Genomic DNA, 16,011 nt, shown 5'->3' with positions numbered 1-16,011 from the left:
TTAAAACCAGTAGTCCACAATGTTGAGTTTAAGATTTTATTATAAAAATAAACAAGTCACTTACAGCATACAATTATAAACTAATAGCTTTACCGGTAAAGTAACAGTGACTGCATGCTCTAATCAATATAAATACTGAAGAGACACACCGCCCCTGTTTGTACAGTCATTACAAATAACTTTGTCACCATACACCCTGACAAGGCAACTGATGATCCAGTTGAGCCCCAGTCCACCTACTAGTTGTGTAATGTTTTTTCATTTGGAGAAGGTTTATATTATTGTGGTCTAATTCTTTTAGTAGTACAGTCATTAACTATTGCATTTTAAGGCAATAGAAGATGAACGTTTAAAAAAAATTATATTTTTTACAAAACCCCCAAGTTAAGGTGTCAAAAGCACCCAAATGTCCTCATTTGTCAAGTTCACCCAAGGTGACTTTGAGGTAATGGTAACATTGGTGATGTAAAAATACTGAATGGCACAAACGTGGAATGAAGAGGGAAGGTTTTAGTGAAGTCAAGGCAACTTCTGTTCCTGTGTGTTGTTGTCTGTCAGCGGCTGTGTTCCATTCAAAAGGGCTCATCCCTACGCCATGTTCCTTTTGAAGGGTTTTTCCTCCAGACTGAGAGCTCTAATGGCTGTAAGGGACTTAAACTGTATCATGGAACTCACTTGTGTCATAAACCTGCACAAACAATTCTTGAATCAAAAGTGCTTCACTTGTGCTCTATAAAGTTCTCCATTTTTAAAGGACCCTTAGAAGTGTTGAGCACTCTCACTTTAAAGTGCCCTTCGGTAGTGTAACACTGCAGTATTTAGACTTGGCAGAGGTTGTAACAGGCCGTGGGCTTCTCGATCACCTGATCACCGACAACCTCTAAGATGTAGTCTCTGTTGGCCAGCAGTGGAACCTCGGATGTGGGAAAACTTTGCACACTCTGGTTTCCAAAGGAGATCATGGTATCTCTCTGCAAGGCAAAACACTGATGTTATGCAGTTGTCAAAAATTACTACTTTGTCAAGTAGACCTGTGCGGTATTTACAATAATATTATAATTATTTTTAAAAAGTATGAGCTGACATTAAGTTTTGTTTTAAAAAAAGATTGAGTAAGTGCATTCACTGCTATTAGGATGCATAATTCAAGCCAAATATATACTTGTGTGGTTTTTAATTATGGTGAAGTTAATTTATACCACACCAGCAAGATGATTTTTCTCCAAATATCAGAATTTGAGTGTTGATTAATGATGGGCAAAACCCCCTTTGGCATTTCATAATATAATACTGATACATAGGCAAAATTATTGTACTTAAAGGGATAGTTCACCCAAAAATTTAAATTCACTCAGTATTTACTCGCACTCAAGTGGTTGCAAACCTTTGTGCGTTTAATTTTTGTGTTAAACACACAGAAAAATTAATTTTGAAGAAAGCTGATAAACAAAACTGGTAACCATTGACATTTATAGAAAACAAATACTACAGACGTCCATGTACTATGGAATACTAAATAATGCTATGGAAGTCATAGTATCTTAATGTGTTCAATAGAAGAAAACAAGTGAAAGGAGAGTAAATGATAGCAGAACTTTAAGGTTTGGGTAAACTATCCCTTTAAAAGCATCTTTTTAAATACAGTATTTATATTTTTTATCAGCAGTTTCAGCTTTCAATTAATTTTTTCTGTAACTATCTCCTATCTTAGAAAATGCTGTAATTTTAAAATAGAAATCTGTTTTAAAATAAATAAATTGCTTGTCAATATCGATTTAGTGATCCATTCATAGATACTTCACATATACTTAATTTTTAAACCCATAATAAATGAATGATTCAGTGAATCACTTAACCTCTTAAGGCCCAAGGTGTTTTTTTTACATGATTTTTTTATTTCTCTTTGCTGTTTGGGCTTATTAGAACCTAATTTAGAATAAAAACCTAAGTTTCATCTTTTGATACAATGTACTTTTAGAGAAAAATGATGTCCATATATGTGGACTCGTGGTCTGAATTAACAAAATACTTTTTCCTGAAATTTTATTTAATGCATATTTAACATTAAAAAAATTTTTTTAACTTGCTTTGACTATCAGAGAGTAAAAACAAAATGTTTCCCATTTTGGACCGTTACACATAGGGTTTTGACATTTCATATGCTACAAAACAGTTGCAGGATGACATTGTATGTCTGTAACAAAATACAAAACATTCAAAGTATTTTAAAAAGCCACTTAAGAGCTAAACTGTTCTGTCCACGTTTGTGGACACTAAATCCCTAGGAGGTTAAGATAGTGATTGCCACAACCAACATTAACTGCTGGTTTTAGTATCATATTTATCAATGACATCTTGAACAAAAATTGTGTCTATCGCACACCTCTACTGGTAAGCCACTTATGCATGTTTTTTTTTTTTTTTTGTATACATAAATGAGCACATGGTAAATATATCTTACTCTCTCTGAGTTGCCTGATGATGGGATGTCTTTCTGGAAGTCCTTTCTGCACACATGAGCCATGATTCCTGCGGCTAAAGCATCTCCAAGCACATTGATCATTGTTCGAAATCGGTCTCTAAAGAAAAAAAGATGTATGAGATTATTGACAGCTATGGTATATAATCAGTAGTAGATCTGTAGTGTGTACATGTATTAACTGCACTTACAGGATCCAGTCGATGGCCACAATGAGTGAAATGTCATCTGGAGGCAAACCTACTGAAGTGAGGACGATAACCATCGTGACGAGACCAGCCTGAGGGATTCCAGCTGCTCCGATGCTTGCTGCAGTAGCTGTGATACTGAGAAAAGACAACCAAAGTCAAGTACGTTCAGCTTTATATGCCAATACACACTCTGTTTCAAAAATGTTTGAAAGTTTTTAAATGTTTCTTTAAGTCTCTTATGCTTTTACCAGCATTCAAGAAAAACTCAATGGTTTTGAACACTCACGGGTGAGTAAATTATCTATGAATTAATTTTTTAGTGAACTATTCCTGAAGTATATCAATACCATTCATCAAAGTTGTTCTAAAACTATAGAACAACACCCATTCTTGTCTTAGGACAACTTTGAAAAACCTTTTTTAAACCACGTCAAATGTTGACTTACTGTTTAGTTAACAAGAACACTAAAGTGTAACCTATTTTTTTAATCCAATCAATGCCGTTTTGTTTAGCATAAGAGACTTTTTTTAATGCCATTTTTCCAAAGTTTTAGTATTGTGTATTGTCCTTTATATAACAGAAATACTTACCTAATAGTTACGAGTTGTCCAAAGTCAAGCTCGTACTCGTTGACCTGTGCAATGAAGATGGCTGCCACTGCCTCATACAGCGCTGTGCCATCCATATTGATAGTAGCACCCACAGGAAGTACAAATCGAGCGATTTTACGATCCACATGGCAGTTTTCCAGTAAGCACTTCATAGTAATGGGCAGAGTAGCTGAACTGGAGAAAGAATGAGCATTTAAGTGTACAATATAGTTTATAATAATGAAAAATATTAGTCACTCAAATGATACAATTAGAAATCTAAATGCTGAAACCAAGTTTGTTTTGGTGGTACATTTCGAAGAGGTAGTTGACCTTTTTAACACTAAAGAAGATATTTTGAAGAATGTTAGAAACCTTTCTTAAAGTTTTTGTCTTTTGTCTCTAAAAAATATTATCTAAAATTTTTTTTTTTTCAAAAATGTTGTTTTTTTTGTTTGAAATAAGATTATTTTGCTTGTTTGAAGGAAAACTCATTTAATTTTTATATTATTTCTGGGGAAAAAAATAAGAATTTTGTTTTTGCTTGTCTAAAAATGCTTCTTGATTTAACAATTGTTGAAAAAAGACACACACACAAAAAAAAAACTCTAAGTAAAAAAGGACATTTTTGTAGCGTTAATCATTAACTTGCATAGTATTTATTTCCCAACTGTAATATCAGTGGTTACAGGTTTCCAACATTCTTCAGAATATCTTCTTTTGTATGCAATAGCAGAAAGGAATCCAAACAATTTTGGAACCACTTGAGTGTGAGTAAATTTTAACATACATGATGAACTCTCTATTTAATTTGATTTAATTTGGATTTGATAGGACTACTCCCTGAAATAGATCATGCATTAGCGTTGATTGTTGCAATGGGATAAAAGACTGTTCAAAATGGCTTCCTTACCTGGATGAAGTTGCTAAGGCGATAACCAGCGCCTGGAGGAGGCCACGAATGTAGCTAAAGGGGTTTTTCCTGGTGAATACGAAAAAAAACAGCGGCAGCAAAATCACACCGTGGACGAATAGGCCTGCCAGAACAGTGATGAAGTACATGCCCAGCTTCTCCGCAAGGACTGCAGGGTCGTGCATGTCCAAGATCTTTCCAGCAACCAGAAATACGATTCCAAATGGAAAATACCTGTATAAAGCAATGGAGTTTGTTTATTGAAGGTGCATGGAGTAGATCAAGAGTTAAAATCCATTACTGACGGACTAAATCAGCTTTTCAGTTGACCTGCCAACATCATGGAGAAGGCTTAGAGCTGCTTTTAAACTTTTCCACAGACCTATTTTAGAGGCTATTAAAAAGATGGCTGACTCTTCCATGTGTTTTGGTCGGGGGTTCTGATTTTTTGACTGTCACGTGAAGCTTTCACAGGTTTGTATGTTTTTTAAATGATATGAAAGAACAGTTCATCTAAACCTTCTCTATGATTTCAAAGAGTTTGTTCATCCTTGGAACACAAAGATCTTTTTAATGGAATTGAAGAGGTTTCTGACTGTATTCAAGTAGTCCATGTCAGACTTGTGGCCAAACCAAACCCCGCTCAACATAAATAAACACGCTTTATTCACCAATTTATTTACATCTGCATGTTGATGGTACTTGTTGCAGATGCACTATATTGTTTGCAAGCTGAAAAATAGGAATGTTGTGTGCCAGCATAGTTGATTAAATTCTACACTCATGGTGGTTTAGGTTTTTATGTGCTAAAATGTACTCTTCTTCAATGCCAGAACTGAGAGAAACCACCAGATGAAGGTTTTTATTTTGCATATTTCCGAGTAAATGGCTGTTGATTTGATTGTTAGTTTATTTCGATGTGTCCAGCAAATGTTAACAAAGAGTGCAGTGCTCCCAGGAAAGGTTGTATTGCTCATGTATCAACACAACATTGTGTTCTCATGAAAGCATGTCAAAGATTGATGAGCAAATAAAGAAATTGGTGAATAAAGTCATTGTTGCTATAGACGATTTCAATGTGGTAATGTCATTGGCCCATGAACATTTCCTGCTTATCCAACTATTTCATAACTCTAAAAAGAAGCAATTCAATCATAACTTAATGTTAAAACAGCAATCATAACATTATTTATCAATATGTGGCTCCTTTTGCATTCTCCGAAGTTACAAAAATTGAAAAATGTCAAACAGGAAATAGAATGGACTACTTCAATGTGAGTAACAACAATCTCTCAGATTTGATTACAAATTCTTCATTTGTGTTCTAAAGTTGAATGAACTTGACGGTGATGAATTTATGAGCAAAGTTTAGTCATTTTGGGCAAACTGATTGACTTCTACTCACCACATAGCAGCATTGATGATCTTCATGACGCATTCATTGATACAAAGACACACATTCACCAGGGGTGAACCTCTGGATCCCATTCTGCCAAGCAGAAGACCTGGAGAGCAAAAGTACATAAAACATAATAATGAAAAAAGTTTATATGCTTGCTACCGTTATATGACAATCAAAAATCCTGAAAAATATGTCACTTTTCCAAAATATATTAAGCGATTCCAGGGACCAAGGATCATGAGAAATTATAGACTGAAGTAATGACCATCATAAATTATATTAAAATAGAAAACAGTTGTTTAACATGACTTAAATTTCAGCCATCTTTAAAACATACATTTATTTTATTTTTGGCTCAGTCCCTTTATTAATCTGGGGTCGCCACAGCGGAATGAACCGCCAACTTATCCAGCATATGTTTTATGCAGCGGATGCCCTTCCAGCTGCAACCCATCACTGGGAAACATCCATACACTCATACTCATTCACACTCATACACTATGGACAATTTAGCTTAGCCAATTCACCTATAGCGCATGTTTTTGGAGCACCTGGAGGAAACTCGCGCTAACACGGGGTAGTAAACACAAAAAGCAGAAATCTTAAACATTTGAACACGTCACACATTATTTATTTAATATAAATTATTAACTTTTTTATTTACTTAATTAAATATTCATTTATTTTAATCGTGATAATTTCAGCTGCCTTTTTATGCTTTTTCCCAGTAAATATTCCGCTTCAGTAAAAACTCATGTAGATTTAAACAGTTGTTATTGTACAATAAATCTGAGATTCACAGCTGAAATGATTAACACTACACAAAGTTGTTATCATTATTTACTCCCCCTTGACTTGTTCCTAATCTCAGTTTCTTTCTTACACTGAACTCAGGAATATTTGTATGGATGTCAATGGAACCATCAACTATTAGGTGACTGTTATGTTCCTCAAAATCATCTTTTGTGTTCAGCAGATAAAGAAACACATACAGTTTGACTTGAAGGTAAGTGAATTTTAATCATAATTTTTGGGCAAACTGCCATGTTTGTATAGTTAAAAGAACAAATCTATTTCAATGTCAAAAGCCATTTGACATCTACACGTTAATGTCATTTTGACCTCCAAAATAGCTTGTATAATATAAGAAAAGTTTGATTAATCTAAAACCTTCAATTTCAAATTCCAACTGACACCACGTCGATTATCATTTTTGACATGTTTTTGAGATCAAGGTACCCACTAGTGGGTTTAAACAGATCTTTTCAGAAGGGTAACTGGGAGATATGTGACATTTTTCATTAATACACACCCATAGTGGCAGAGAAAATGACGATTCCCAGCACATTCATCCCATTGCTTTTTCCTGGTACGATCTTGTAGTGGATTTCAGGAGGAGGAGTGAGTTCCAGAAACACTGGGTGACCCATTTTGGGGTTTTCATAGTCTGGCATGATGTACACAAAGTTGGCTTGTGAGGACTTTGCACTGTTTTTGAAATTAGGCACAAGCTCTGTCTTATACTGAAACAGAATAATAAAGATGGATTAGATACAAACACAGTAAGATGGTTAATTCCACTGTTTTTCATTTGTTTCTCTCACCTGCTGAAATGTGGCTTCAATCAGGTTGGATGGAATCATGTTCCTGTTGGAGAAACACAGCATTTGTCACACATATTGTTCTTAAACAGTTTATAATAATAGAAAATAGCAAGTCATCCTGATTACATACTTTTAGCTTGTTGTCCTGAGGTCAAAGAATGCAAAAATTTAACATTGTTTGTTTTTCCAGAATCAAAAGATTTGGGTTTTGTGTAAGACTGTATACGCAAAAAAAAAAAGCCGGTTAGATTTAGTTTAGCCTAAAGACTAGCAAAGGGCAAAGGCGACAGGCTAATGCTTTATTTATAAAGTCCTATTGGCGTGTTGCTGACTGAAATCCAATTAAATCTGGTACGGAGCTCAGGAGCATCTTTCGCACTTCAGAAATCCATGCCATTCACATCCTCTTGAGTGGCTCTATATATACCTAATTCCAATCCTTCTGTTCAGTGACAGGATGGTGCAAAAGGGAAGCTAAGCCTTGCTGTGCGAAAGCAGTTATGTAACCTCAACCATTACTTAGACTGATGAATTAAACTAAATTGAACAGCTATGACTTTGGTTTTTGATTGGTACATTAAGCATAGTTTGTAATACACATAAGGGGTTTTAAAATGTTACCTTCGATTGGGTATGACTAGTTTCACAACCAAAAATTTTTGTTTATAGTAAAGATTTCTAATTCAAGAGGAGTCGTTATTTACTTTTAAGATAATCACTGAATCAGAACTTGATGATTTTATTCATGGCTAATTGATTGGATTTTGTAAAGTGTGCGTAATATGGTAATGCTAGTTAAAATGCTAAAATATGTCTAAATAGCTATTTGGCTACTTGCTATTTATTCAAAATATTTTTTTTTAACCTAAGTGAGGTTGAAGATAGTGAGTTGTGTAACATTATGAACATTATGAAAACAAACTGATGAATAAGACAACAAAGGAAATTTTAGGAACAAAATCAAGGAATGTAAACAGTGGCCATTTTGATTTCATGTTGAATTGATGATGACGTAAGACTTGAAGAGATTCTTTGTGTATGTTTTTTTTTCCCAACACAGCACAGTCAGTAAACATTTTCTGTCTAGAAGTTAAACACATATTCTTTTTGGCATTAATGGAGATACCTTTAACAACATATTTTAAATAACCAATGATATGTCATTAGAAATGCAAAAAATGTCCTTATCAGGGCAACATAAGACAAAGGCTGAGTCTGAAATTGAATACTTTTATGTATTCAACTTTTATGTACTTTTATGACCAAATATACAGGGCTGTCCCATACTAGTTAGTGTAATTTCACCAAGACCAGCAAAGGCATCTATGAAACATCTATGCAACATTCCAATCAGCCATTCAGATATAAGGGATAAGTTTATGTTAAGTATAGGTTTACACAAGGGGTGCTATAGAAGATTGCATGGAGTAGACGTGCTTTGCTGAGCTCCTCCACACTAACTTTACAAATGAAATAAATTAGCCGTCTTGGCATCTTCAACTTTAATTTCATACCCCTGCTTTCGGAATATCTTATTGAACTTTTCTCACTGCTCAGTCTACATTTTGATGCATGTGACCGCCTTTAAAGCACTTGAATATACCATCAAAAAGTCTGGCCAGTTAGCAGCCAGCAACAAGGAAGCTAACTCGACTATCAGCCAAACAACTGTCAATGAAGACACACAGTTGAAGTCAGAATTATTAGCCCCCCTTTAATTTTTTTAATCTTTTTAAAATATTTCCCAAATAATGTTTAACAGATCAAGGAAATTTTCACAGTATGTCTGATAATATTTTTTCTTCTGGAGAAAGTCTTATTTGTTTTATTTCGGCTAGAATAAAAGCATCTTTTAATTTTTTAAAACCCATTTTATGGTCAAAATTATTAGCCCCTTTAAGCTATATATTTTTTTCTACAGAACAAACCATCATTATACAATAACTTGCCTAATTAACCTATCCTGCCTAGTTAACCTAATTAACCTAGTTAAACCTTTAAATGTCACTTTAAGCTGTATAAAAGTGTCTTGGAAAAATATCTAGTCAAATATTATTTACTGTCATCATGTCAAAGATAAAATAAATCAGTTATTAGAAATGAGTTATTAAAACTATGTTTAGAATGTGTTGAAGAAATCTTCTCTGTTAAACAGAAATTGGAGAAAAAAATAAACGAGGACTAATGATTCGTGGAGCTAATAATTCTGACTTCAACTGTACCTCCAGCGTGGGAAAAGATTTTGAACAAGTATAAGTTTACACTATGTTTTCTATATCATTGTTAACTAACTATTAATGAATTTGGAAATAATTTACAGTTAGGGTTAGGTTTAGAATGAAATTACTATCCAATCACATTTCTATATTGATCAAGTTTCAGTTAGTGAAGGCGGGACCTGCGCCATTTGGCGTTACACTCTATCTGGTCTCAATGTCAGTGAAAGGAGATAAAGTAGTATACAAATTTAAAAAGCAATTAGCGATAGGTATAGAAGATATAAAGCATGGCTGAACAACTTCCTGAAATTTATCACATCTCATATATCCACTGAATCAATGTTTCAACCGTGGAACGGCATCAATAATACATCTGGAAAACTATGTCACATTTACCTCTGAAAAGCATCTTATATATTATATGTAAAAATCATTTGTGACAACATTAGTAAGATAAGAGTATTCAAAAAGCACTTTGATGACCTAGTTATTTACTGATGGACATTCTATATTGCAATTCCATGATGCTATGAGAAATTGGCAGGAAAGCACCAACTGATTCTGGTAAAACACTTAACCCTGACAAAATGGCGAATGTACTAGATCTGAATTTCACTGATACTACACACATGCACTCCATTTTGAACGCAGCCAAAGCGCCACCATTACCGATAAAGCCAATCGTGTTGTTTTATCATATAGGAAAGATGTTCATTTGCTACAGTAATCGTATTCTGAGCTGTGTTATCTCCAGTTCATTTTTAATTTAATCTCCTATTTGAACCATTTCGGCAAAAACCCAAGGTGCTAATATTAATGTAAAGTCACCTGATCAAGTCGAGCAGGGCATCGGCAGAGGTCATCACTGGCCCTCCCGCAGCTTTATGTCCCTCTTTTTCAGTTCCGGTTCCAGGATGAATGATCAGCACCAGAATAATTCCTACAATTACAGCGATGAAGGTAGTCCAAAGGTAATACGTAATGGTGAGAAGGCCCAAGCGTCCACTGGCCTTGGTATCCATAGCAGACAAGCCAGACATTAAACTGAAAGAGAGTTTAAATCCTTAAAAATCTGTATTTGTCACATAAAACCTGCAGGATATTTCCAGAATTTGTAAATTTCATTTTCTCTGTTTGGTGTGAACACTCGGATCAAGTTAAAAAATAATCCTCAGTTGGTAACACCTAATTGTTTAAATTAATCCAACTTAATTTGCTGCATTCCAACTTAATTATTTCCCAAATCCTGCAGGTAAAAACATTATATTTTCAAATATAATGTGTCTTTAAGTATATCTGGTTTTGTATATGTTTTATTCAGTTTATATGGTGACAACAAGTTCCTTTAAAGTTTCCAATGTAATTTCATAGTATATTTTTTTTAAGTATGCATACATTTGAGGCTCTATAATATATTCCCTACACCACAAAAATCTGAATCTACTATTCATTCAGAGGGGTTTAAAACGGGATGAAATTTAAAAGTTTAGTATTTATCATGATATAACTTTTTCCTGATATATGATAGTGTGCTGGTTTCTCAAAATGATCTAAAAGATGTCTGGCCTCAGGAACGCTGACATCTATAATGAATGTGAAGGACGGACGTGGTTTGTAGTTACCTGGATGTGATGAGAGGAAGAATCAACATTTTCAGCATTCTCATTAGAAGTTCTCCAGGAAAGGAAAAGTAAATTTTTGCCTGAGGGGAAAAGGAGAAACATGACTCTTAGCGACTTTGCTGCTGAAATATTTAAATTCACTTCGCTACTTTTAATGTTTACTATTTCAGTAATGTCCCTGGAGAATTACGTCAGTTGACTTTCTAAGTCTGTTTGTTCTTAGTTGACCTTGTAAGCTGAAGCAGAGCTGAAGCAAGATTGTATAATGTCTGAATGTCATATTCTCACGCATGGGAATATATGTTTATATATGGCATTTTGATCTTATGGAAATGTAATCAACAATATTGTTTATTTAAAGTAACTGTGCCGATTTTAAACAAGTTAATATCAGTTACCCACTTATTATTAGACAATATTTGGTTTGTTTATGTCATCCATGAGTTGCTAAAAACAATTATGTATCATTTAAAAATAATAGAGATATTAAAAGCAAAAATGTGACAACCAAATATTTTTTCTGTCATCGGTGTCACTTCTGATTATGAATCATTCTCCATGTAAACAGCTTTCTTGGTATCATTGTGGATATCCTGCAAAGGTTTTTGATGAAAAAGTGCACATAACTTTGCACACACAAGATTAGTAACATTAGATTAGTAAACATTAGTGAGATTATCATAATAGACATGAATGATGTTAAGGTCTAAGGTCTGGCTATAGGGAACTTTTTTATGCTTCGTACCACAGATTTCCATTTGAATTGAGTTACAGTAAACTTTCTTAATTCAATTTAGGTTTATTTCTATAGCGCTTTTACAATGTAGATTAGACAGTGTAAGTTAGAACTTCTATGTGTTCTTTACATTGTGTTGTGTCAAAGCAGCTTAATATAGAAGTTCTATCTTATATACTATCTAACTTGTTTCTTTTTTTGAATTTGTATCTGAATGTCAAAGCTTTTAACCGTTCTTCTCTAGACACAAAACAACAAATGCAATTTTCTTGGTTGCAGGTAAAGTTTCAAACATTCCAAAATAACATCAGTCCACTTCTGATATTCTGATGTGTTTACTGACCTTAATGTTAAAGATTCCTTTAACATCAGGGCCTTTAACATCTATCAAACCTTTCTTTACTGTGAAAAAATGTTCTTAGATTATTAAAATGTTCTTCATACAATGAAAAAAGGTTCTTTAAAGATCTTTTTGTTAGCAAAATGTTCTTTGGGGAACCAACAAAGTTTCTCATGGCATCGTTGTGGAAAAAACACTTCATAGTTCTTCCTGCTTCACATTTTTAAGCATGCTGTAACTTAAAACATTGGTTTAAAACTTTGGTTACACTTTATTTTGGTGTTCCCCTGTAGATAGTAAGTAATTATGCAACTGGGTGGCCCAACAAACTCTAAAAGTATTAGGAAAGTATTACTAGTTCATTAAATTAGTGCATTGAAAAAACTTTAATGCCACTTTAATGAACCATCCTTGGAACGTAAAGGTTCTAAGGATGTTTTAAAGGCTCCATCAAGGTCAAACAATTACAGTTGTTGGTAAGATTTTATGTTGATGATCTGTTTATCACATTTTGTTGACTAAAAGTTGCATTGCAACTACATGCCAATTACTAGTCCTTTGAGTATTAGTAGACTGTCTGCTTAATATCTGCTGACTCCTTCAACAGATATTTAACTGACTTTGAACTGAAAGAAACTTTGCAAGTACACAACTTACACTAACCCCAACCGAACGGGCTACTTATAATCTAATGAGAATTAGTTGGTATGTAGATGCAATGTAACTTAAGTTCAGCAAAATGCGTCCAAAAGGACCATCAAAATAAAGTGAAACCCAATAGTTTTTTTTTTTTTTTTTTTTGTATAGAAGTTGACGTATTTTAAAAGTTGTGGAGGAACCATCAAATATTAGCAATCTACTCATACTATGAAGACATGTACGTTATTACTTCATGTAATAACTTTTTCTTCATTAAGGTTTCCATGTTACCTGTGTTGACAAGTTCAAGCTCCTTAATGTGAATCCCACCACGCAGCCTGACATCACTGCTAGCACTGATAAGGTGAGCAGGCCGTTCCTTTTGCAGTAGTCCTTCACCCATTCACGAATCTTTTGAGATACCGAGTTCTTGACAATTTTCTTGAAATATTTCACCATGTTTCTCCAGGGACTCGGAGGAGGGGAATGGCACTGGGAAGATGCCGGTCTCGAGCTACTCCGACTCTCATCCATCCTAAGACCTGTGTGGGAAGGAAGTGTTTCCGAGAGCCTTTCAGTGTAAACCTTTTCTAACAACAGATTAAGCAATCAAGTATAGATCCAAACCACTGCCTCCACGACAGCGCAGAGGCGATTACAAGGAATAAAGGTATTAACAGAACCTAGTCTGGAAGCCATTGACTGTGGAAAGATCAAGTGGTGATGCACTAATCCTAGAGCGTAAGAGGCCAAGGTCAGGATGGGGTCCGCTTCAAAACGTATGTACATTTGAAAGAAGGGTTTACAATGAGTTTGCACTTTTGGAAGAGGGTGGCACGGTGGCTCAGTGGTTAAGACTGTTGCCTCACAGCATTAAGGTTGCTGGTTTGATTACTTGCTGGGCCAGTTGGCATTTCTGTGTGGAGTTTGCATGTTCATGTGTGTGAGGGTTTCCTCCGGGTGCTCCAGTTTCCCCCACAGTCCAAAGACATGCGCTATAGGTGAATTGAAGAAACGAAATTGGCTGTAGTGTATGAGATAGTGTATGGGTGTTTCCACGCATGATGCTGGGTTTTGGTTGAAAGGGCATCTGCTGCGTAAACCATATTGCAGAGTAGTTGGTGGTTCATTCCGCTGTGATGACCCTTGATAAAAAAATAGTAATAGAATTAGGAATTAAGCCAAATGAAATGAATGTTTTTGGACGCATGATGAAAGTTTTAAAAGTCAGATCAGAGGAGAATGAAGTGGAAATATGCAAAAGGATCAAACCTGCATCTTCCACATGAACCGCTGAACATTGTTTGTTTGTTTGTGTACTTTATTGTCCCTCAGGGGGATTTTTTCTGTGGACTCAGAGCACTTCAGAAAGTTCTGACACATTAAAAATGATGAAAAATTAAAAAAACAAACATGCAAAAGAATTACATACACGAAAAAAAACATATGCACACTATCGATCAGTGTTAAACAGTCTGATTGACACTGGGATAAAAGAGAAAGAGGAAGCTTCTGTATCTTCTACCAGAAGGTAAAAGATCATAACATGGGAAGAGTACATGAGATGGATTGTTCAGAATTTTTTTCGCTTCACTCAGAGTGCATTGCTTGTAGAGTGTTTGAATACTGGTAAAGGTTTCTGATCCTATTAATCTCATAGCAATTCTGATAATTGTAAACAGTTTTTGATTTCAGATTTACAGAATGATTACCGTATCATGTACATAGACCGTACCTGATGACACTCTCAAATACAGCCTGATAAAAGTACATTGTCAACACCATAGAACCATAACCTTCATAGAGAATAGTCTTTCACAAATCCAATTTACGTGAGTGTCTCATATAAGAGACCAATCTATGTATCTATGAACATCTGGATCCAACACTGCTAACAAAAATAGTGTATTCTTAATTTTTCTGCCAGTATGTTACCCATTCATTAATTTTCAATGCAGTAAACAATTTTTAATTAAATAAAAGAAAAATGTTAAAAATGTAAGGTTACACTTTATTTTAAGGTGACGTAGTTACAGTATAATTCATTTAACTACTGAGTACACTGAAAAAAAATTATGTCTGCAAAATTGTTGCAAACTATTTATATTTGTCGAATTTAAACAAACAAGTTATATTTAGTAATGTTCAACTTAATTTGTTTGTTTAAATTCAGCCCAAATAAATTGTTTACAAACACTTAATTTAAAAGAGAAGTTGTAAATCCAAGGAATCATCTTTTTTCAGCGTAATATTAAAAAATTACACTGCCGGTTAAAAGTTTGGAGTCGGTAGGATTTTTAAATGTTTGAAAATACGCTTCTGCTCACCAAGGCTGCATTTATTTCATCAAAAGTACAGTACAAATATTGTGAAATTGTGAAATGTTATTGCACTACAAAATAACTGTTCAGAAATAGTTTATAATTCAATTTTATAATTTATTCCAGTTTTTTTTAAGATAAATTTTCAGCTTCATTACTCCAGTCATCAGAATCCAATGACTCTTCAGAAATCACTCTATTACTTATCATTATTATTATTATTATTATTGTTATTGTTGTTGTTATTTATTATTATTGTTATTAATGGTAATAGTAATAAAAGCAATAATGACTGGAGTAATAATTTCATTTGAAACTTCGTACAACAAAAAAGCAGTTATTTAAAATTTAAATAAATAATTAACAATTTAACATTTTGTTTGCATTTAATAAATGCCGCCTTGTTGAACAGAATAATCTTCATTTAAAAAAAAAAACATGAAAAAAAAAAACTGACCTCAAACTGACCGTTAGTGTACATTACTGTATGGTTGGGGTTGGAATGTGGGTTAGCTTTAGGGTTAGTTACATGTAATTATGCAAAATTCATTGTAACTACTATAGTAAGTGATGTGGAACATGTGGAACTTTGTCACCATAAATTAAAGTATTAGCAAATTTAATGCACTGAATATATTAATATAATTTATTATTCCTTATTTTCACACACTGTAAAACCCAACAGTCAACTTTATCAAATGAAAGGAGTGTAGTTAACTCAAAATCTACTGTAAGTTAATTCTACTCATTTTAATTTTTTTTTAACTCAGTGTTGAAGGTAATGAGTTAATTAAACACCTCATTACTTTAACTCAAACAGAATAAGTTCACAGTACTCATATAGATTAGTTTTTTTTAACTCAAATAGCTTTTTAGCAATCGGTTTCCTCAAACGGTTTGAGTTGCCTTAACTTATTGGGCTTTACAGTACTCAGTTGGTTTGAGTTCTCTTCA

The 16,011-nt window shown here is 34.0% G+C and overlaps 1 protein-coding gene across 1 annotated transcript; it reads right to left on the bottom strand.

The window, feature by feature from the left end:
- Positions 1 to 61: 61 nt before the first annotated feature.
- Positions 62 to 13,270, bottom strand: slc1a8b (solute carrier family 1 member 8b). The gene is made up of 11 exons (XM_056478393.1): positions 13,028 to 13,270; positions 11,022 to 11,101; positions 10,228 to 10,443; positions 7,181 to 7,223; positions 6,889 to 7,099; positions 5,580 to 5,679; positions 4,175 to 4,408; positions 3,262 to 3,456; positions 2,671 to 2,805; positions 2,462 to 2,579; positions 62 to 971 (listed from the first exon to the last, which is right to left on the bottom strand). Exons 1-11 carry the CDS (start codon positions 13,268 to 13,270, stop codon positions 819 to 821), a joined length of 1,728 nt encoding a protein of 575 aa, XP_056334368.1. The 3' UTR covers positions 62 to 818.
- Positions 13,271 to 16,011: the final 2,741 nt, after the last annotated feature.

This window comes from Danio aesculapii, chromosome 2 (assembly GCF_903798145.1).
Source record: "Danio aesculapii chromosome 2, fDanAes4.1, whole genome shotgun sequence".
In the NCBI taxonomy this organism is placed as follows: Eukaryota; Metazoa; Chordata; class Actinopteri; order Cypriniformes; family Danionidae; genus Danio; species Danio aesculapii.
The sequence above is the reverse complement of the archived record's forward strand: the minus strand, read 5'-3'. Positions and strand labels throughout refer to the sequence as shown.